The sequence below is a fragment of the Petaurus breviceps genome, unplaced genomic scaffold (assembly GCF_028583685.1).
Source record: "Petaurus breviceps papuanus isolate PSGF00001 unplaced genomic scaffold, PetGlider_PUasm1.0 226, whole genome shotgun sequence".
In the NCBI taxonomy this organism is placed as follows: Eukaryota; Metazoa; Chordata; class Mammalia; order Diprotodontia; family Petauridae; genus Petaurus; species Petaurus breviceps.
In genome coordinates, this window is record NW_027185890.1 from 1,685,090 (window position 1) to 1,704,960 (window position 19,871).

General features: G+C 37.7%; 1 protein-coding gene across 1 annotated transcript in view; it reads right to left on the reverse strand.

Moving 5' to 3' along the window:
- ITGA2 (integrin subunit alpha 2) overlaps positions 1-19,871 on the reverse strand; it is a 166,011-nt gene that overhangs the window by 66,956 nt on the left and 79,184 nt on the right. Inside the window, exons 9-13 of the mRNA XM_069095292.1 lie at positions 18,170-18,335; positions 14,448-14,524; positions 12,523-12,661; positions 7,775-7,920; positions 6,897-7,040 (exon numbers count right to left, since the gene is read on the reverse strand). Coding sequence (XP_068951393.1) covers positions 6,897-7,040; positions 7,775-7,920; positions 12,523-12,661; positions 14,448-14,524; positions 18,170-18,335 — 672 coding nt within the window. The remainder of the gene's footprint in view (positions 1-6,896; positions 7,041-7,774; positions 7,921-12,522; positions 12,662-14,447; positions 14,525-18,169; positions 18,336-19,871) is intronic.

The window sequence follows — 19,871 nt, forward strand, 5'->3', positions numbered from 1 at the left end:
TGTCCAAGTTACACGGCAAGTTTTTTTGGTGGGTGTTAAGTATCTGAGGCCAGAACCTATCCCGGGTCCTCCCAACTCCAGGGCCAGCGCTCTTACTCACTGCGCCACCTAGCCGCTCCTAGCCCAGCTTTTTCAGCAAATTTAACATTATGCATCTTCCAAAGGACACAGGCTTTTTGGTCGGCCCTCTGTAATATCCTGCTTGGGGGTATTGAGCCAACAAGCAACAGGAACTTGTGTTCAATTTTATTCCTTGAACTATATTTGTTGTTGTTTGGTCATTTTCAGTTGCGTCTGACTCCATTTGATTTTTTTCTTAGCAAAAATATCAGAGTGTGGGGCAGCTAGGTGGCGCAGTGAATAGAGCACCAACCCTAGAGTCAGGGCGATCTAAGTTCAAATGTGGCCTCAGACACTTAATATTTACTAGCTGTGTGACCTTGGGCAAGTCACTTAACCCCAATTGCCCTGCCTTCCCTCCAAAAAACAAATATATATATATATGTATATATAAAGTAGTGGTTTGCCATTTTCTTTTCATTTTACAGAAGAGGAAACTGAAGCAAACAGGGATAAGTGACTTGCTCAGGGTCATAAAGCTAGTAAGTATCAAGGCCAGATTTGAACTTAGGATGTGTAGCAGCAAGCACCCCAAGCGTCCTCAGGGTTTGCAGCTACCACAGGTTCTTGGATCTGCTTTGTTAAAGGAAAGCAACTCAAAATGGGTTAACAAGCTTACTTTAATCAGTCAGACATAAATCGTTTACCTTGTTCAGGAGAAAAGGTCAGCACCCTGAACCTCAAAGTATACAGGCATAATTATCAAGACAGAAACATCAAGTAGACAGATTTCCAAACTGTCCAACCATTACATCCATACCCAGTCAACATCTGGGTTTCCACATTCTGGGTTTTTCAAAGCCGGGGAACTCTCAACAACGGCTTCCCAGAATTCAGATCAAATCACAGAACACTTCTCAAAGTGAGTCCCAAAACAAAGCTACACATCAGGGCTTATATAGCCTTCTCCTGGCTCAGAGAATGTAACAAACTTATTGACCCACTGGCCAATCAAAAAGTATCTACTGAAAAACAAGCCTCCCTCCCCAGGCTTCTGGTGCACTTTAGCCTAGGGGCAGGGAAGATCTTTAAAATTTACATTCGCATTACAGGATGACAGTCTTGTTCCTGATTCCAAGCTCATTGCTCTATCCATTGTACCACCCAGCTTCCCACTGAACTATCTTACTTTGCAATAAAACTTAAGTAGTTAAGTGTTCTGACTTATAGAACTAGAAAATAATAAGTAGGGCATGTTGAGGTATTGACCATATGAGTTAATTTTTTCCCTCTTCAACAACTAAGACAGAGGACATTTCTTAAAACTACATCCATCTCTACAGTATCATTTCTTTCTGGATTACATAATAACCCTGTCCAAAATCTCCTCTAAGGCAAGAATCTTAAGATTGTACAGATTCTTTGCTTTTAGGGCTGCTTGGGGGTTTTGAAGAATTTGCTACGATCCAGGAGTGTTCAAAGATAATTATGTTTCAAAACCCTAGAAATGAGATCCTTTGCCTCTTCTGCTTTCAATTCAGGGAATTTATATTTGAAATTATGAAATAAGAATGGTGAGAAAGACTCAGATACATATCTGGCTATGCCACTATGGTTAAGTTATTTAAGTTCTTAGTTCTCTGACTAACTCTGCAAATCTGGAAGCTGGAGTGAAGGTGATGACCTGAACTGGTAGAGACAGTTTCCTCATCTGGAAATTCTCTATACCAGTTCAACCACACATGTAGTCCTTATCCTCACCCCTGACCTATCACACTAAACTAATAGACAACATAATTAGAGCTGGTGAGGAGCCTGCTAGGTGGTGTAGTAGATAGAGCTACGGGCCTGGAGTCAGGAAGACCTGATTTCAAACCCGGCCTCTGATACTTATTAGCTGTGTGGCCCTGGGCAAGTCACTTAATCTTGTTTGTTCCAGTTCCCTATCTATCAAATGAGCTGGAGAAAGAAATGGCAAACCACTCCAGTATCTTTGTCAAGAAATCCCAAATGGGGTCATGAAGAGTCAGATGTGATGAAATGACTGAACAACAAAAGAGTTGGTTAAGGGGAAAAAAAAAGTCTTTCTTTGCCCTCATTTGGATTTTATAACCATGCAGTTCTAGGCCAATTTTTTTTAGAATTATATCTTCTGCTAATTTCAAGGCTAAACATTTCAAACTCAAATAAAACTAATTAAATACCTACTATTTGCAAGGCACTGTGCTAGGTACTAGGGATACAGAGACTGAAATGAGAGTTATCTTTACTTACATTTCAAGGATCTTATATTCTACCAGAGGATTTGATGTATCTTTATAAGAATGGGGACTGACTCAGTAAAATCACTTACCCACCCCACTTAAGGTAAAGATGTTACTTCCTGATACCTTTGTCAGGAAATTACAATTAATCAATCAGCGGTGGGAACTAGGTGAAAACAGGGCCCAGGGACCTCTACTGAATCAAGAGGTCAAAGGTAAGTAGGTGGTGTTGTGGATAGAGTACCACTCCAGTATATTTGCCAAGATCACAACTGTATGCAGCAGGATGTCTGCTCAGACTGACTGAGGAATTTAGTCACGCCTTACTGGGCTTATATTGAAACAGTTTGTTAGTTTTAAATCTAGTATTTTTCTGTGTAAAAATGAGAAAGTAGTTCCAGTCAGGTTTGTAAAAAGGAATCACTTGGGGAGGGGAAAAGATAGAAAAGCATTGGCCATCACCTTCCCCTTCCCCTACCCAACTGCAGGAAGACTGGGTGAACTTTACAGGGGCAGAGGATTTGGGATTTCCCTTTAACCTCTCAGTCCTCACACATAGTATCTCCAGACCATCCGACTCATGGTCTGCCTCAGGATCTAAGGTCAGACTAGCCACACTGAGGAAAGGCAGCTTAAAGCCCACGAGAAAAGCTCCACTGTACCTAAGGGGCCATCTTGAGGAATCTGGACAAAAGGACTTTGAGGAATGCTGAGTTCTGCCTTACGTGCTCTCTAAGCCTGAGTTCACTTTCCTCTGGACTTTGTATATGCTGTTTTGAGAGTGTCACTGACTTTTGGGGGCTATGTTTTTTTACCAAGTCTTCTTGTTATATACTACCTTAATAAATACAATTTTGGTGAGTAAGAGCACCGGCTCTGGTGTCGGGATGACCTGGGGATCAAATACGGGCTCCGATACTTAGCATCACACCCAGAAATAACTGGCCGTGTAACCTTGAGCAAGTTACTTAACCCCGATTGCTTTAAAAAATAAATAAATAAATGCTATTTTTCTATTCAATCGTTTTTCAGTCATATCCAACTCTTTGTGACCCCTTTTGGGGGTTTTCTTGGCAAAGATATTGGAGTGGCTTGCCATTTCCTTTTCCATCTCATTTGACAGATGAGGAAACTAGATTTTACAGATGAGCAAATAGGGTTAAGTGACTTGCCCAGGGTCATATAGCAACTAAGTATATGAGGCCAGATTTGAACTTAGGAAGATGACTCTTCCTGACTCCAAGTCTGACACTCTATCCACTACACCACCTAATTGTCTCAATAAATACACTTAACTAAAAGCTGATTAAGCCTTGCTAACTAAATGATTAATTTATTATATAATTATATAAACAAAAGCCATTAATAAACTTTTTTGTTAACATGAATATATAGTTATATAATATGTTGTAATAATTAATAAATTAATCATAGGAAAAGTACACAAGTCTGGGTTTATGAGCTATACCATTAAAAATACCTCAACTACTCAGGGATGCCCTGGCATTAGCCTTTACTTATCTATCCCTTGGGGACTCAAAACTGTCAGTGAAAGTTAGGACTGGGAGAGTAGCCCCAGAGCATGTGCTACATATGAATATTTTTTTAAAAATACACAGTAACTTGCAAAGGGAGAGAACATTAACAATTAGAGGAAAACCAGAAATGTTTCTCATATGAGCTAAGCCTTCAAGGAAGTTAAAGATTCTAAGATATGGAGTTAAAGAGGGACCACATTCTAAGTGCTATGAGATAGATGAGTGAGAGCAGAGATGTTTGATAGAATGGAGCCGGGGAGGATGAGCTGGCAAGCTAGTGCTACTGGACAGTAGGTTTTGAGGAGAGACTTTTAATAAGTATAGAACGGTAGGCTGAAGTCATATTGCTGAGTGGGCTGTTTTAAACATCTGTGTGAAGACTTATATCTTATCCTTAAGGCAAATAGAATGAACTCTTGGTGAAGGTCTCTTGAAATCTTTAAGAATTTAAAGTAAAAAGAACATGTTCATTTAGACCTTCATTTTAAAAAGCAAACAGCAGCACAAATCTTGGCATATAATGGAATATATGGAATATATTGGAATATAATAGAATATGTTGGAATATATGGATATATATTGAATGGAATATAATGAAATAATATTTCATCATAAGAAAGGATGAATATAAGGAACATAGTAAAAAATAAAGATGGGAAGATTTGTATGAACTAATGTAAGAGCCAAGTAAGCAAATCTAGGAGGACAATATACATGCTGGCTATAATTACATACATGAAAGCAACACTGAAAGAACTCAGATTAATTAAAATGGCAGATCTGGATCCCAGACCAATAGTTACCCTCATCTCCTCTTAGTAGAGTAGTGAGGGACTCCAGTTGTGGAATTCATGTACTCTGCGTGTGTGTGTGTGTCTGTATGTCTGTTTGTGTCAGTGTCTGTATGTGTGTGTGGTCTGAGACTGTTGGTTAATTTTATTTAACTATTAATCTTTGTTACAGGGGAGGTTTCAATGGGATTGGGGAAATATATGGAGAGGGGCGGCCAGGTAGCACAGCTAGTAAGAGCACTGGCTTCAGTGTTGGGATGACCTGGGGGTCAAATCTGGGCTCAGATACTTAGCACCACACTCAGAAATAACTGGCCGTATAACCTTGAGCAAGTTACTTAACCCCAATTGCTTAAAAAAAAGAAATATATGGAGAAATAAATGTGATATAAAAAACAAAAGGCATTTACTAAAACTTTTTTTGTTGTTAAAGTGGAGCACATATAGAGAAGTATAAAGTTGCCAATTTCTGCCCATCAGACTGTACCATCTTTTTAAAAGCAGGACTAGCTGTTATTTCATCTTTGCAAACCTGAGTGCCTAGCACTTTCTTTTTCTAAATGTTCTAAACCTGTGATTTCATTATTGTGTGCATTTGGTGGGGGGGGCAGAAGAGAGGGTATTGAAAGGAGAAGGATAAGGACAAGTGGAATAGAGGGAACTTCTCATATGGAAATTCCCTCCAAAAGCAAATCAGCATTTACAATACTAAAAAACTGCCTTGGGCACTGAGAAGTTAAGAAATAAACCCAGTGATCACACAGGCAGTTATACCCAGCTCTCCTTGACTCCAAGACTAGCCGTTTACTAACTATACCTTTCTGCTTTTCATAAAAAATAGGCATTTATTTGTTTGTTGAATTAAACTGCCCAAAGAGAGGAATATCTTATGAAAGACATTGTTTGTCTTCTTATTTTGTTACAAGATTGAAAAATGGTTCAAGACTTCATAGTAGGAAAAAAGCAAAACAAACAAACAAAAAGTAAAAAAAACCCAAAACTCTCCTTACCTTTAAAGTTTGGCGAGTTTGGCTACGTTGATCTCTCTCTCTCTCTCTCTCTCTCTCTCTCTCTCTCTCTCTCTCTCTCTCTCTCTCTCTCTCTCTCTCTCTGTCTCCTCTCCCTCCCTCTCTGTCTCTGTCTCTCTGTCTCTCTCTCTCTGTGTCTCTCTCTGTCTCCTGTACTCCCCTGCTTCAGCCATGGGAACTAATTCATTATTAGCTTTTGGTCAAGTATCAAATGATACTTTCCACTCTGACATGTTGGAAAACAAGAATATAGAATTTTTGACACAGAATTCTACTTTCTGAAATTTTGGTATTTTTGTGAAAATTCCAAAGAAGCAGATACAGCCATTTCTCTATCTCACTTGCTATACTATTTCAGATTGTGTATAGAGTCCTCAGAGTTATATAAATAATTTTAGTGCAAATATGGACATTTCTGTTAATTTTCATCAACTACTTAGGGTAACATTATCAGCTATTCTTTCCAGCTCTAAAAGTCTGTAATTCAGTGAAGTTGGCATGGATTCCCAAAAAATTAACTACATCCTTCACTAAACAGATTTCAGATTTTGTTCCTACCACCACTCCCTCACTTTCCCTTCTATATCCAATTAATTTTCTAGGTTATCAGTGGACCTGTTTTCCTTATTTTTTATTTTCTTCTTTGACTACACTTAATGCCCATCCACAGTCCATTGGGGATCATCACATATATGCATTCACTGAATGCAGGCCTGGAATATAATGTCCATGGTTTTCAGGGAGCTAGCACACACTACCAAATTTTATGTGGAAGGACTAGAAGTCCCATGAGCTGGACATATAACTAACTCTTACACCAAGAAATGGAATTTCCTGAAAAACTAATGCAGAATACATCTGGGTTAATATAAAAATTTCCAAAGTGCCTGATGCAACTATTCCTCACTATAAAATGACGATAATGGGAAAGCAAGAATTAAGGAAAAGCAAATCACATCACTGTTGCTGCTGCAATGCAAGTGTACCCCCCTTTTAGGGAAATGGCACTAAGCCAGGCACCTTCTATAACACTAAGAGAAAAACTAAATTGTGTGAGTTTTTAAAATCTGTTTTTCACAGCTACATGATACAGAGTGAATAAAACATAAGCAAAGCAATAACCATTTAGTAATTGAAGAAGATCTTTTCCAGCACAGAAGCATTTTCTTTGAATGTTGCTGAATGGAATTAAATCTATTTTTTCTATGGCTTTACCTTTGTGATAGTGAACAGATAGACCTTTCCTTCCTCTTTCTTAAGGTCATTCATGAACATTGGCGCCCCCACCAAAAGCACATCTGTAATAGTATCTCTATTTACGTCAACCGAACATACCACACTGCCAAAGTAGGAGCCAATCTGGAATGAAACACACTGAAATTAAGATTCTGACATTCATTTGCTACTTTTATTCATCTACTGTTTCAGACACATCCTCATCCTAGCACCTTGAAATTTTGGCCATGCATGCACTATATCCCTGCTAATAATAAGCACCAGGTTGCTGAAAAGGTGATGCCTTGTCTATAAGGTATTACTATGCCATCACTTCTGGTATATCCAAATTTACTGTATTCCCATTCCTATCTGGAAGTATGAATGCTTGTACCAGAATCCCTATATAGAAAAGTGGAATATTTTAGGATGGGTTTTAACAAAACAACAACCAAAAAGCCCTAACCCTATCCTTATAATTATAGAGGACATATGCTTCGCAAACAAATGCTTTTGTCACTTCTCTCTTCTCATTTTAATCTCCTGAGATGCATTGTTATATACTGGCTAGAGAACTGTCCTGGAAGTTGGGAAGACCTGATTTCCAACCTCACCTCAGACATTCACTAGCTGTGTGACTGTGGGCAAGTTGTTTAACCTTAGGGTCTGTTTTCCTAATCTGGAAAATGAGGAGTTTGGAATCAGTGACCCATAAGAAGGTATGAAATCTATGATCCCATGACCTGGCAAAGCTTTCCCTCAACCAGGGATATAATGTTAGTAGTGTATCTGCTGCTATCACGCAGATCATATGTAAGTATGAGTCTGAAGCCAAAGTATCACAGATTTATGCCGCCAATCAAAACAATAGGACTTACCTGATCACCTCTGTGAGACTGAATGATTGTGGCATTACCATCAGCATTAACACTATACAGTACTACTTGGCCAGTATAACCTGCCCGGGGAGCACCCGCAACAAAATGAACACTGTTACCAGCAGAAATAACTGCCACAGAATATCCTAGGAAAGAAAAAGACAGGGCAAATACTCAGTAAATGCAGCAACAAAGGAGGACATTGGACTAGAGGACCAGCCTCTGAGGTCCTTTCCAGATTAACTTTGCATGTGTTTTATTGTTTTATTTATATAATATTATTTGTTAATGAGACTAATAGAATAATAACATTTATATTAATGTGAATTCATTATGTATATTTACTTATATCCGTACATGTTGTTTTGCCCATTTTTGTATCTCTAGCAGATAGCACAGTATATAATATATAGGAACCTACAAGGTTGTATGGTAGATAGCGTTGGAACTGGAGTCAGTTCAAATCCTGCCTCAGATACTAAGCAGTTTTTTGACCCTGGACGGGCAAGTCATTCTGTCTGCCTGCTTCGGTTTCTTCATCTGTCAAATGGGCATAACAATACCATCCACCTCCCAGATAAAATGCAATAATAATCATAAAACACTTAGCAAACATTAAACATTATATAAATGTTAGCCAGCTAGAAGTAGTAAATAGATACATTTGTTGATTGAAGAATGTTTGTTTTATCAGATAATGAATGCATGTTGAGACAATGATGAAGCAAATCATCAGGTGTCATGTTTTGATCAATCATTTAAATTTGTTTCTCAAAATTGAACAATATTTAGTTATAATGCATGGTTACCAAGAGTCTTGACTTTATTATAGATGGAAAGTTTGCTTTTACATTTTCTAGGTCAACTTGAAGTTCATTTATTATCCAATTGGGAGAACTTCCCAGTGAGGACTCTATCTATGCCTAATAAACCAGACATCCAGATTTGGGCCAAAGTGAATTGATTCCAACTTTTCAGCATGCTGTCACCCCAACCTGGAAAACATTCTCTCATCTTTACAAAATTCCATGTCTCTAATCTTGGTGAAAACTGGTTCCTTTCCTGAAAAACTCTACCTTCTCATGTTATTTACAACTAATTGTAAAATGTTCCTCCTTTTCCTGAGCCTGCATTTACAGGCTTGCTCTGTATTCCTATCAGTTCATTTATTGTTTGCATAATGGATGCATTGTCATTGGCACACAGGTGGCTTTGAAGCAAAACTAACAAGTAATGACTTCTGGAATTTTCTTCCATTTTTATCAGTCTATGAAATTTACTTAACCTGAAGCAAAAGGGCTGAGGCCAGATTGAATGGACTTAAAATTAATTTCCCCCCCAAACTGTGAGACACTAGAAAAGGTTGTTGGTAGGGGGAGGGGAAGAGTAGCAGTTATAGACATAGAAGATTTTTGTATTCATATGCTTAGAATGGTTTCTGTGCGGATAAATTCAGTGACCTGTGCCAGAAGCTCATTGTACTAAAAGTAAGGAATTCAATTAGAAACAACCTGCCATCTATTAGAGATTTCCATAGTTTTTCAGTAAAATGAACATAATGGAATTCCCCCAATTGGCACTTTGACTTTAATTCCCACATGATCAAAAGTTTGTGATTTTACAACAAGCAATTAAACATTCTTAGAATTGTGTCAGATGTCTGAGAGAAAAGCAAATAGTATATGATCTCCATGCACTAAGTGACATGAGAGAGAGAGAGGGAGAGACAGAGAGAGACATAAGGTACTAAAAAGGAAAACATCTGTAAAAATAGTTATACTTTAAATGACATTTCAAAAAAGAAAAAGATAAAATGAGGAGCCAAGGAATTGCAAAGTATAGTAGAAAGAACACTGTCTCTTGAGTCAGAGAACCTAGGTTCAAATCCTACTTCTGGTACTTACTACATGTGGGCAAAGTCACAATCTCCTTACTTCTATTTCTTTATAAAATGAGGCAGTTCAACTAGATGACTCCTGGGGTATGCCCCCCCCCCACCCCGATCTAGTTCTATATGCCTATGAAAAGACTCTGATATACATATTTTAAGGAAAACAAAAGAAAAATTGAAGATAAAATTTTACAGGCAAACAAAATTTTGTTGATATCAGGGGAATATAATGCCATTGTTATATTCACAGTGCCCATGGTGGCTATGAATATGCTGGCATAGTTCTGAATCACAAAATGTAACAGAATCTCCACATGGAAGACAGAACCAAAACATTTATTCAAACACCAGAAAGCCAAATCCATCATAACAACCAAGAAGTAGCTACACATAACCAATGTAGTGAACACCAACATCCCCAAGCCTTCTTTCTGTCAGGCCTTATCTCACAAATGCTAGCTGTTCTGCCTCCACTCTGCCTGCTCTCAGCTCTGCTCATGCTCTCCTCTGCTCCTTCCTTCTCCACCCTTCCTGTTCTACCTTTTCAGCAAGCTCTTCCCACCATGGGCTCCATGTGATTACATCTGGTCTATTAAGGGCAGGGAAGGTCTTCAAATTCCCATTACCATTACAGGGGATGATCCAGAGAGCACACATATTTTAAGTATTCAGAATAATGATTAATTTCCTGACGATAATTTGTGCTAAACAATAGACTATGAGGAAAAGAATAAGGTCTAGGTGAAGATTTGTTTACAGTAAACATTTGCAATAAGAAGAAATGTATCAAATAATTTTTTAAAAGGCAAAAATATTATCACAATAATCCAAAGGGACATATGTAAGTAAACTAAAAGAAACTTCATCTAAATATAGAGTCCTGAGGAGCTAAATTCTTGCCAGATGACAATCAAGGAAAGGTGGCTCTAATGAGATTTGGAGCACTTATCATCTGACCATAACAACATTTGTACTAGGTAGTGGGATGCTGCCAAGAAAGTCTGCCAGAACTTTTCTGGACTCACAGTGCCAAGAACATACTCAATGGGTAGACACTAGTGGAGCAGGTTGGTTAGGAAGATGGAATTGACTAAGTATCTTTCAGTCCTTACCTTAAAAGCTTCTGGATGAGACCACAGAATAAGGTAGGTCATATATGGGTATAAAATAAACACATAAATATGGAGGAATGGGTCCTCCCATCTCAAGTACTCTAATATGAACACCCATGGGGACAAAAGGTCCAAGAATTCCATGATAGTATACGAATATTACTCACTCTAATCATTGCTAGGGATAAATTCTTCCATCTTAGGACACAAAAAGCAACAATGCAATCATGATCTTAATGTTCTAGCAGCTCTTGAAAAGTTTTGGGGTCCCATAACAATATTCTAGGTAAGCCAGGTAGCTCAATGGATAGAGCAGGAAGCCTGGAGTCAGGAGGACTTGAGTTCAAATTTGACCTTAGAAACTAGCTGTGTGACCTTGGGCAAGGCACTCTATTTGCCACAGTTTCCTCATCTGCAAAGTGAGCTAGAGAAGACAATAGCAAACAACTCCAACATCTCTCCCAAGAAAATCCCAAAACAGGCTCACAGAGTTAGACATGACTGAAAACAATTGAACAATGACAAGACAATATTCCATTATATCATAGTGAGGTACAGCCTGAAAGTCTCGAAGGCCTGGGTTCAAATAGTTTCTCATACAGTCTAGTTATATTTAACCAGGGGCATTGTGAGGCTCAAATGAATGGATTAGAGCACTTTATGAACTTTAAAGTGCTGCATATATGTCTATTATTATTAGAATTACTAGCCTCAAGTTACTAGGCCTCCAGCCTGGTGATGAGTTCGTTCCCAGAGCCTTCTACTGCACTCCTGCTGAGATCAAGCAAGATTTATAGAGCCATATGGGGGTTTACTGGTAAAAGTTTTACAACTGGGTTCTCTGGGAATTATGCAGTATATTTTAAGTTTAATCTGCATTATTAACACTCTCTTAAATCCAGACAATGAGCAAAATAGAAATTAAGCCCTGATTTGTAGTGACTTTCTGATATTTAAATGCTCACACTGAAAACTGAACCATGTGATCCCGAGTCACTTAGAGCAGACTATAGCACTGTGGAGAGCCTTTATATCTGAGTGGTCAGGAAGTTCTGAACCTACAGCCACTCAGAGTCTCAACCTGGGAATCACAAGATCCTTCTCATAATCTAGCCCCCAAAGCAAAATACCAACTCAGAGTCTATATACACTTCTCAGAGCAACAAGGCATCACAACCCTCCTGACTCAGTGTCTAATTAGAAATTGGCAAAAGGTATGAAAGCATTCCCACAAGCAAACCTCCTTTAATCAGCTCCATGTGAGGTCTATTAATGGGAGGGGGGGAATGAATCTTAGATCCCATTAACATTACAAACACAAACCTATACCCACACCTATGTGTGATGCAAGTAAGCTAATTAACTGCTCTTGGTACACGAGGCAAATCTTTTAGCTTCTAAGTTGCAGAATAGCTCAGTCTGCATTTGTGGAGGGAGTCTCCTCACTAGACTTCCAAATGGACTAACTACCTCCCCAACAATATACTCCATTCCTTCAAATTGTTTATAATATAGTGTATAAAGCCAAACTGCTAGATAAAAGGTACAGATAAATAGAGTGATCCAAAAGTAAAGTTGACACATCTTTGGAGACTATTTTGTGGGCCAGTAAGTTAATTTAGGAAAAGTTTCATGAGAGTAAGTCAAAATGGTAGAACAGTTAGCAGGTGAATTAGTTAAGAGTAACAAGAAAACAATTTCATGAACTTTCAGATTTCCTGGGGCCAAATAATGTTACATCTTACCTAAATATGAACTGTGATTTCTATCTTGCAAAACCTTTTCAAAGGCTTGTCTAGGAAAGATGGAATATCCATGGGGTGTCTGCTGGACGACTGTTCCACTCCAGGCATATGCCCCAACTGCACCCAGTGACAGAACACCCTTTAAATGATTATAAAATGAAGATTAATAATAAAGTTCACTTATGAAACACAGGTTAGGTGAATTATTAAGCTAAACTATGTCTGAATTCAACAGAAAATGGTTAACATAAGAATATCCCACATAAGGTCATGGTTGCATAGTCAGTGGAATACTTTTGTAATATTTGTGTTAGAAAACAAGCCTAAACATTCTTGTTAAAGGTAAGCCAAGTTAAATGAAACTTTTAGTATACGTGAACAAGTTTTAGGGAACAGTCAGATCTATTATATAAGTAAGTTCACAATAATGAGCTATTTCCTAATAGGACACACCCTCCATTGACCAAGATTTGTTCCAACATTCTTCAGGAATACAGAATTCACCAACTATAAAATCCCCATGAACAAGGTGGGTGGGAAGGCTAGATATTAAGTCTTCGATATCACATACTCAAAACAAACAAAAAGCACATAGTAAAACAGCCTCACAAATTAAACTGCAGTGTCTTACTATCTCACCTATCTCCTGAGTGGATCACTTTCTTAACTTGTATTTGACCTAACTATCAAGTCAACACTTCTCCTTCCCAGCAGACTTTTATTAAATGAAGCTACCAAAGACACTTCTGGTGTGATACTCTACCTACTAAATATACTAGTAGAATATCTTGGGTCATGAGGAGAGGAATTAGATTGTCACTGCCAATTATGCCAAACCACGAATTCATAATCATTAAATGGGGAAGCCTTTATGTACTGTATTTGAAAGTTTAGCATCTCTAATTTTAACCTTAAAATAAACAAAACCTAGAAATATGTTACTTTGACTCCCAAACTTAAGTTAACCCAAAGTGATTAACTTGGAAACACAGTAGTACCATTCTAAGGGAGCAAGCTAGAGTAAGAGGATGGTAGGATGAGACAGGTTTAAAGACCCGCTGGCCCATGCTTCTTTCAGAAAGAACTGTTGTTTCGACCTGATGACGGGCTCCTTGTGGGTGCTTCCTGCCATAGACATTATGCAGTGGCTCCTGTTATTTTTCCCTTCCTCACTTCCCCTCCTCCCAGCCCCATCTAACTGGAACAAATAGGATGTAAATAAGATAAGTATATAACAACAATTTCCTAGACCAAATACTGAAGTGCCAAGAACTAAATAGGGTCGATGATGTCTGTCTTGCTGAACTCTTTCAAAGGTTTATCTAAGGAATGGCCTCACATACTGGTGAGAATAAAATATTGAGGCAGAGCTGAGCAAAGAGAAAGAAACAATTGGGGTGCCCTGGGTTCTAAGATCAATAATGCCAGCCTGAGCAGGCTTCAATTTGTTTTAACTCTTGACCTTTTCAAAACCATTTCTACTTTATGCCTTAGAAAAACACCAGAGATTCAGGACTTGATGACAGGGACAGTGAGACTTTATGTTTTTAATGTATTTTCCCAATGATTTATTAGGTGATCCAATTTCTATTTCATAGGAAATCCCAATTACTTGAATGAAAATGATATGTATGTTCTAACATGCTTAAGATATTTGACATATATCATCATTTTTCCCACAGAAAGTCCTTGTGATGGTGTGATGGGGGAGGAAGGAAGCCATTGTCATATCCCACATTTATTAGGTGGCAACAGAGCAAGATGATTAAAAAGACTATACTTAGAAAGCCGGATCCTTACCCCAAAACTTCCTTCACTATGGGTTGGTGCAGCCATTATCAGAAGGATACAGTTGACTATCAATTTTTAACCAAAAACAAATAAACCAGAAGAGTTTGATGATAGAGGTCTTCAAATATACTCACATTTTGAGGAGAGTAATCTGCACTGAACCCCACTTGTGACATTTCCATCTGAAAGTTATCACCTCCTTGAACAGTACCTGAGAAATTAAGAGTTTTTTTTTAATGATATTTCTGCCACCAATTTGGAGCATAACTTATAATGGGGGAGAGGGGAAAGAGAACCAGCAATTTCATTAGGGTAAAGAACTTAAGGTATGAAAATTCTGTCCATCAGAGCAAATTAACAGCCTCTGCTGCCCAGAGCACTGAGAGAATGAACAATTTGTCCGTGATCACACAACAAGTTTGTGTCAGAGGCAGGACTTGAGCTTCCTGACTCCAAGGTCTGACTCTTCCCTCTTCACTAAGTCATATGACCTTGTTTAAATTTTATATTCACCAAAAACATGATAAATTTCTAGATTTTTGAACCAGTAAGTTAATTGAAATTCCCTATTAGAACAGAAGAAAGAAAAAAAAGATCTTTGAATTCCAAAGTGTTTTTGGAGATTCATGAATATTGATTCAGCTAAATTTCTTGGATCAAGAATGAAGTTCTCAAGGAGCGGCTAGGTGGAACAGTGAATAGAGCACCAACCCCTGGAGTCAGGAGGACCTGAGTTCAAATCCAGCCTAAGACAATTAACACTTACTAGCAGTGTGACCTCAGGCAAGTCACTTAACCCCAACTGCTCTGCCCTCCCCCCTCCAGAAAGCAAGAAGAAGTTCTTAGTGGTTTCAAGGGGAACTCAAGAAAGATGATGAATGATGAAAAGCAAAGTCATGATTTTTGTCACTCATCACTTTTGTACCTGGGTGGGAAAGATCCAAATTTTGAGTTATAGAACAGTGTTTGTTTAGACATTTTTTAATCATGTCTGACTCTTCATGATCCCATTTAGGATCTTCTTGGAAAAGATGTTAGAGTGGTATGCCATCTCCTTCAGTTCATTTTACAGATGAGGAAACTGAGGCCAACAGGGTTAAATAACTTGCCCAGGGTCACACTGCTAGTAAGTGTTGGAAGTCATATTTGAACTCATGAAGATGAATTTTCCTGTCTCCCTGTATACTATGGTGTTACCTTTCTGCCCACTTAGAATATTGGTAAATATTAATACATTTAATTTAATAAGTTATTAAAGCTTAAAACTGCACTGAATTTTAAGTGACCTTTTATATGGGGTTGGGCAGATAGTATCTTTATTTTCAATTCTACAAACTGCTAAGAGCTGCTTGGAGTTAAACATTAGAAATTGGGATTCAAGTTCATGCCAATCTTATCAATTCAGAAATATCTCAATGCTATCCAAAAGTTGTTATTAGCAATACAATACCACATCATTGCTGGTTCTTCATGCATCATAATAAATAACTCTTCTATAAGTTTTGGAAATAGACTTAAGTGGATCCATAAACTCATTTATATGAGTACTTGCTCTAAAGTGCAGATTGAAGCCACCTACACATTTTCATTCTTTGCAACCTCCGTCCATGTTCAATCAAGTCAGTATGCTAGAGGATTTCTCTATCTCCTATGGGCATCAATATAACACCCAGGCCATCTATATGTCATCCCTTAATCTCACTATGTTGTTGACCTACCTCCTCTTATCACCATTATTTCCTGGAAGTTAAATTTAGGCCACTTATTGTACACAAGTCATTGCTCTTGCACTCTCATTATATCTCATAAATTTCTTCATTAATCTTTTGGGTCATCTACAATTTAGATTCTTTGGAGTATTCAGTATTAGAATTCTTTGGAGTATTCAATAAAATTCACATTCATATAGCATCAATGAAAGAATACTAGAGTCTAAAATATGGATGTCTGTTTTAGGGAGGAACTTGGGATCACTGAAAATGTTAGGATCAATAAAAATCTTGGGATCATTGAAATTGTGCCCCAAATGTCATCCAGCTTCTTCAATTCTGGACTCAGTGTCAATCTGCAAGGCTTAGAAATAAGATCTATGGTCTGATAGACTTAATGAGATGACTATCTACCTGCACCTTATAATATGAACAAAAGTCATTCTTTATGCATTTAGTTTTCCCTATGTGGACTGTTGATCGCCTCTTGTAAGTTGTTTTCAAGCTTGTTAAGGAAGCTGTGTAACATTTTGGGACTTGATACAATCAGCATAACTTCTATAAACAGGAACATATGAGGGAATTCACTATTTTAAAAGGCACCCCTCTTTCCTCTAGACTCTACTCAGGACCCTTTCTGAGACAAAAGATATCTCCTTTATTTTATGCCTCAATTGATGATGATAAGCAGAGAATCACTCCATGAAGTGCAGTGCATGTCACTGCATTGCCTCTGTGGTTTGTAGTGCTACAGAATCTTATATGATCTTAACATATACATGGGAGACACTGGTAAAAGGAGAGCCTCAAACAATGCATTGTGCGCTACCAAGTGAAATGCTTTGTTATAATCAATGAACAAAAAATAGCAGAACCCTATATTGTTTACACTGTTTAAGCAATTGTGTGGTGTTAAAAATAAAGATGTAATTAGCTGTAAGAAATTATATTTGAAAGTCTCCTATTCTCATATGTTCATAAAATATACTGGGTAAGATCAGTCTCATAAAGATATCATAGAGATGAGAAAGTGACCTTTGAAAAAAATCTTTGAGTCTAAAACAATCAACTTGCTGTTGTCATATACCTTACCGCAGTCCATTGTACAATAAAGTTTTTTATCTAAAACATGTCAAACTCCATAATAAAATATACTGACTAGAATAGGCAGCAATTTATATAGTATGAGTCTAATCAATTCTTGATCATGTAAATTTGTAGTCGATAGTAGGGAACAGTGCTACAGAAAGCCCACAAATGTAAATAATACCTAAATCATTTCTCTGTATCTTTGGAATTTATCTTATGATTGTCATCTCCATCATCTTAAAAGACTTAACACTGGCTTAGTTAATATTAACATCATGCATCAGCTTGAGATAAAGGAAAAGCAACTCAGAAATGTTCTGGGAAGAGAGGGAAGGTGTCTTTTTGAAGAAAGATAGGTTGCCCAGTGGTTAGAGAGGTAAAGTAGGAGTCAGGCCAGCTATCTGACCCTGGGCAAGTGAGTCTCATTTTCTTAATGTTTAAAGTAGGAATTATAACAGCAGTTGATTTGTTTGGTTTTGAGGGTGGGGTGATGATCAGGTGAGATACTATGTTTAAATGCTTTGTGCCATATAAATGTTAGCTATTATTATTTTCATTGATAATCTGGTATTTAGAATTTGGCAGCTAGGTGGCTGAGTGAATAGAGGGCTAGACCTGGAATCAGGAAGACCTGAGTTCAAATCCAACTTTAGACACTTACTAGCTGTGTGACTCTGGGCAAGCTACTTCCCTGTTTGCCTCAGTTTCCTCATCTGTAAAATTAACTGGAAAAGGAAATGGCAGACCATTCTAGTATCTTTGCAAAGAAAACCCCAAACGGGGTCACAAGGAGTTGGACATGGCTGAAAAATGTCTAAACTAAACTAAATAAATTAGGATTTGCTATTGAAATTAAGAGTTGATTGTAGGGAATTATCTGGATTTCATCCCCCCCATGTACATTCTAGGGGTCTCAAAAATAACCACTGAAAAGAAGCTTAGTGCCATGCTCTAATTATGACTTATTTAAATGACTTCATTGCCTGAAACAGTATAACAGAATGGATATGCTTAGCCATGAAATTGTACTGAGAAGATATTTGGAAACATCACCATACCTTCAATGCTGAAAATACGCTCTCCCAATGTCCCAGCCTTTTCCAAGAGTGCATCTTCATCAGAAACATTAAAAAAATACCTCTCTGTTGGAGTACTAGCAATTGCTTTTATTTCTTTTATTAAATTTTTTGTGTCAAGTGCATTTCTATTTAAGTATCCAAGAACCTAGATAAGAGTTTGAGAGAAAAACAAAAAGATGTGATCTCTGAATTCTAACTGTCCTCTACAAACATTCAGACCAACCTGTGAAACTTTTTGACATCCCTCAACAGACAAGTGAATCAAAGCACATCTCTAGCTTCTCACCACCCTCTGCCCCCTTGACAGTAATGAAACTTAGGAAACAGCAGAAATATCTCATCACAGCACTTTGGCAGATGAGTGATCTGCTCTTCGGTTTTACTGTCTGTGCTTTCCAATGTTAAACAAGAAAGCTCTTGATTCTCAAAATACAGAATGAATAGAGCAGTTTTATGTTTAGTAAGTAACTAAGGCTGCTTTTTTTACTTGAAAGGCTTAAAGTACTTTTCATACATTAGTTTTCAAAAGGGAAATTGTAAGTGGAGGGCAAGAATTATCACCCCCACTTTGCAAATTTGGGAAACAAGGCAAAGAGAAGACTGTTTATTTGTATGCAATCAATAAACGAAATAAATGGATGCTTTTAAAGTAAGTAAAGTCTCATGGTTCTTTACTAAAATGAACATTAAGATATTCAAAGCACTTATATAATTACCAAACATGAAAACATAAAGCAAAACCAGGGTAAAAGGATGAACCATATGATGCTGAATGAAATGAAAAAATTAGACTTAAGTTGGCATATCTATCTTCCATACCTACATGCACATAAACAAGCATAAAGCCAAGAGTGTCCTGTCCCCTTTTCTTTTACTCCAAACTCTTCCAAAGTGGTTTCTAAGCAATATAAACACATGGTACTCCATCTTCCATCTCTATGCCTTTGAAATAGCTGCCTCCCATGGCTATAATGCACTCTCTCCTTATCTTTTTGCCCCATAGAACCTTGTCTGCCTTCAAGACTTCAGCTGAACCACTACTTCCCACTAAATGCCTTTCCTGATCCCTAAAGCTATTACTATTCTACATACTCAACTCTTTTGTATTTACTACCTTGTTACAAGGCAGCTAGGTGCTATAGCAGATAGAGTGCCAGACCTGGAGAAAGGAAGATTCTTTGTGAATTCAAATCTAACTTTAGATATTTATTAATTGTGTGACCCTAGGCAAGTCACCTAACCCTCTTTGCTTCATTTTCCTCATCTGTAAAATGAGATGGAGAAGGAAATGGCAAACCACTCCAATATCTTTGCCAAGAAAACCCAAATGGGGTCATGAAGAGTTGTACATGAATGAAAAATGACTGAACAACAACACCTTCACCTTACAATTATTTTATGTTATTGACTGATAGATTGACTGAATATCCATGGAGTCTCCTACTTCAAATATCTGACTTAAAAACAACTAGAGCTTCTGCTCATTTCCAGTTGTTACAGCCCTCACCAAGCCCCTTCCTTGTACTCACCCTGTATAACTTAGGTAGCCTCCCCCATGCCTTCACTAGAGCTCTCCTATTAGAAGGGAGAACAACTAAGGAAGCCTGAATACATATTTTCTCATAGAAACAATATTAAAAGATATAGTTTGGTCCTCTTACTATTTAATTTCCATTGTATT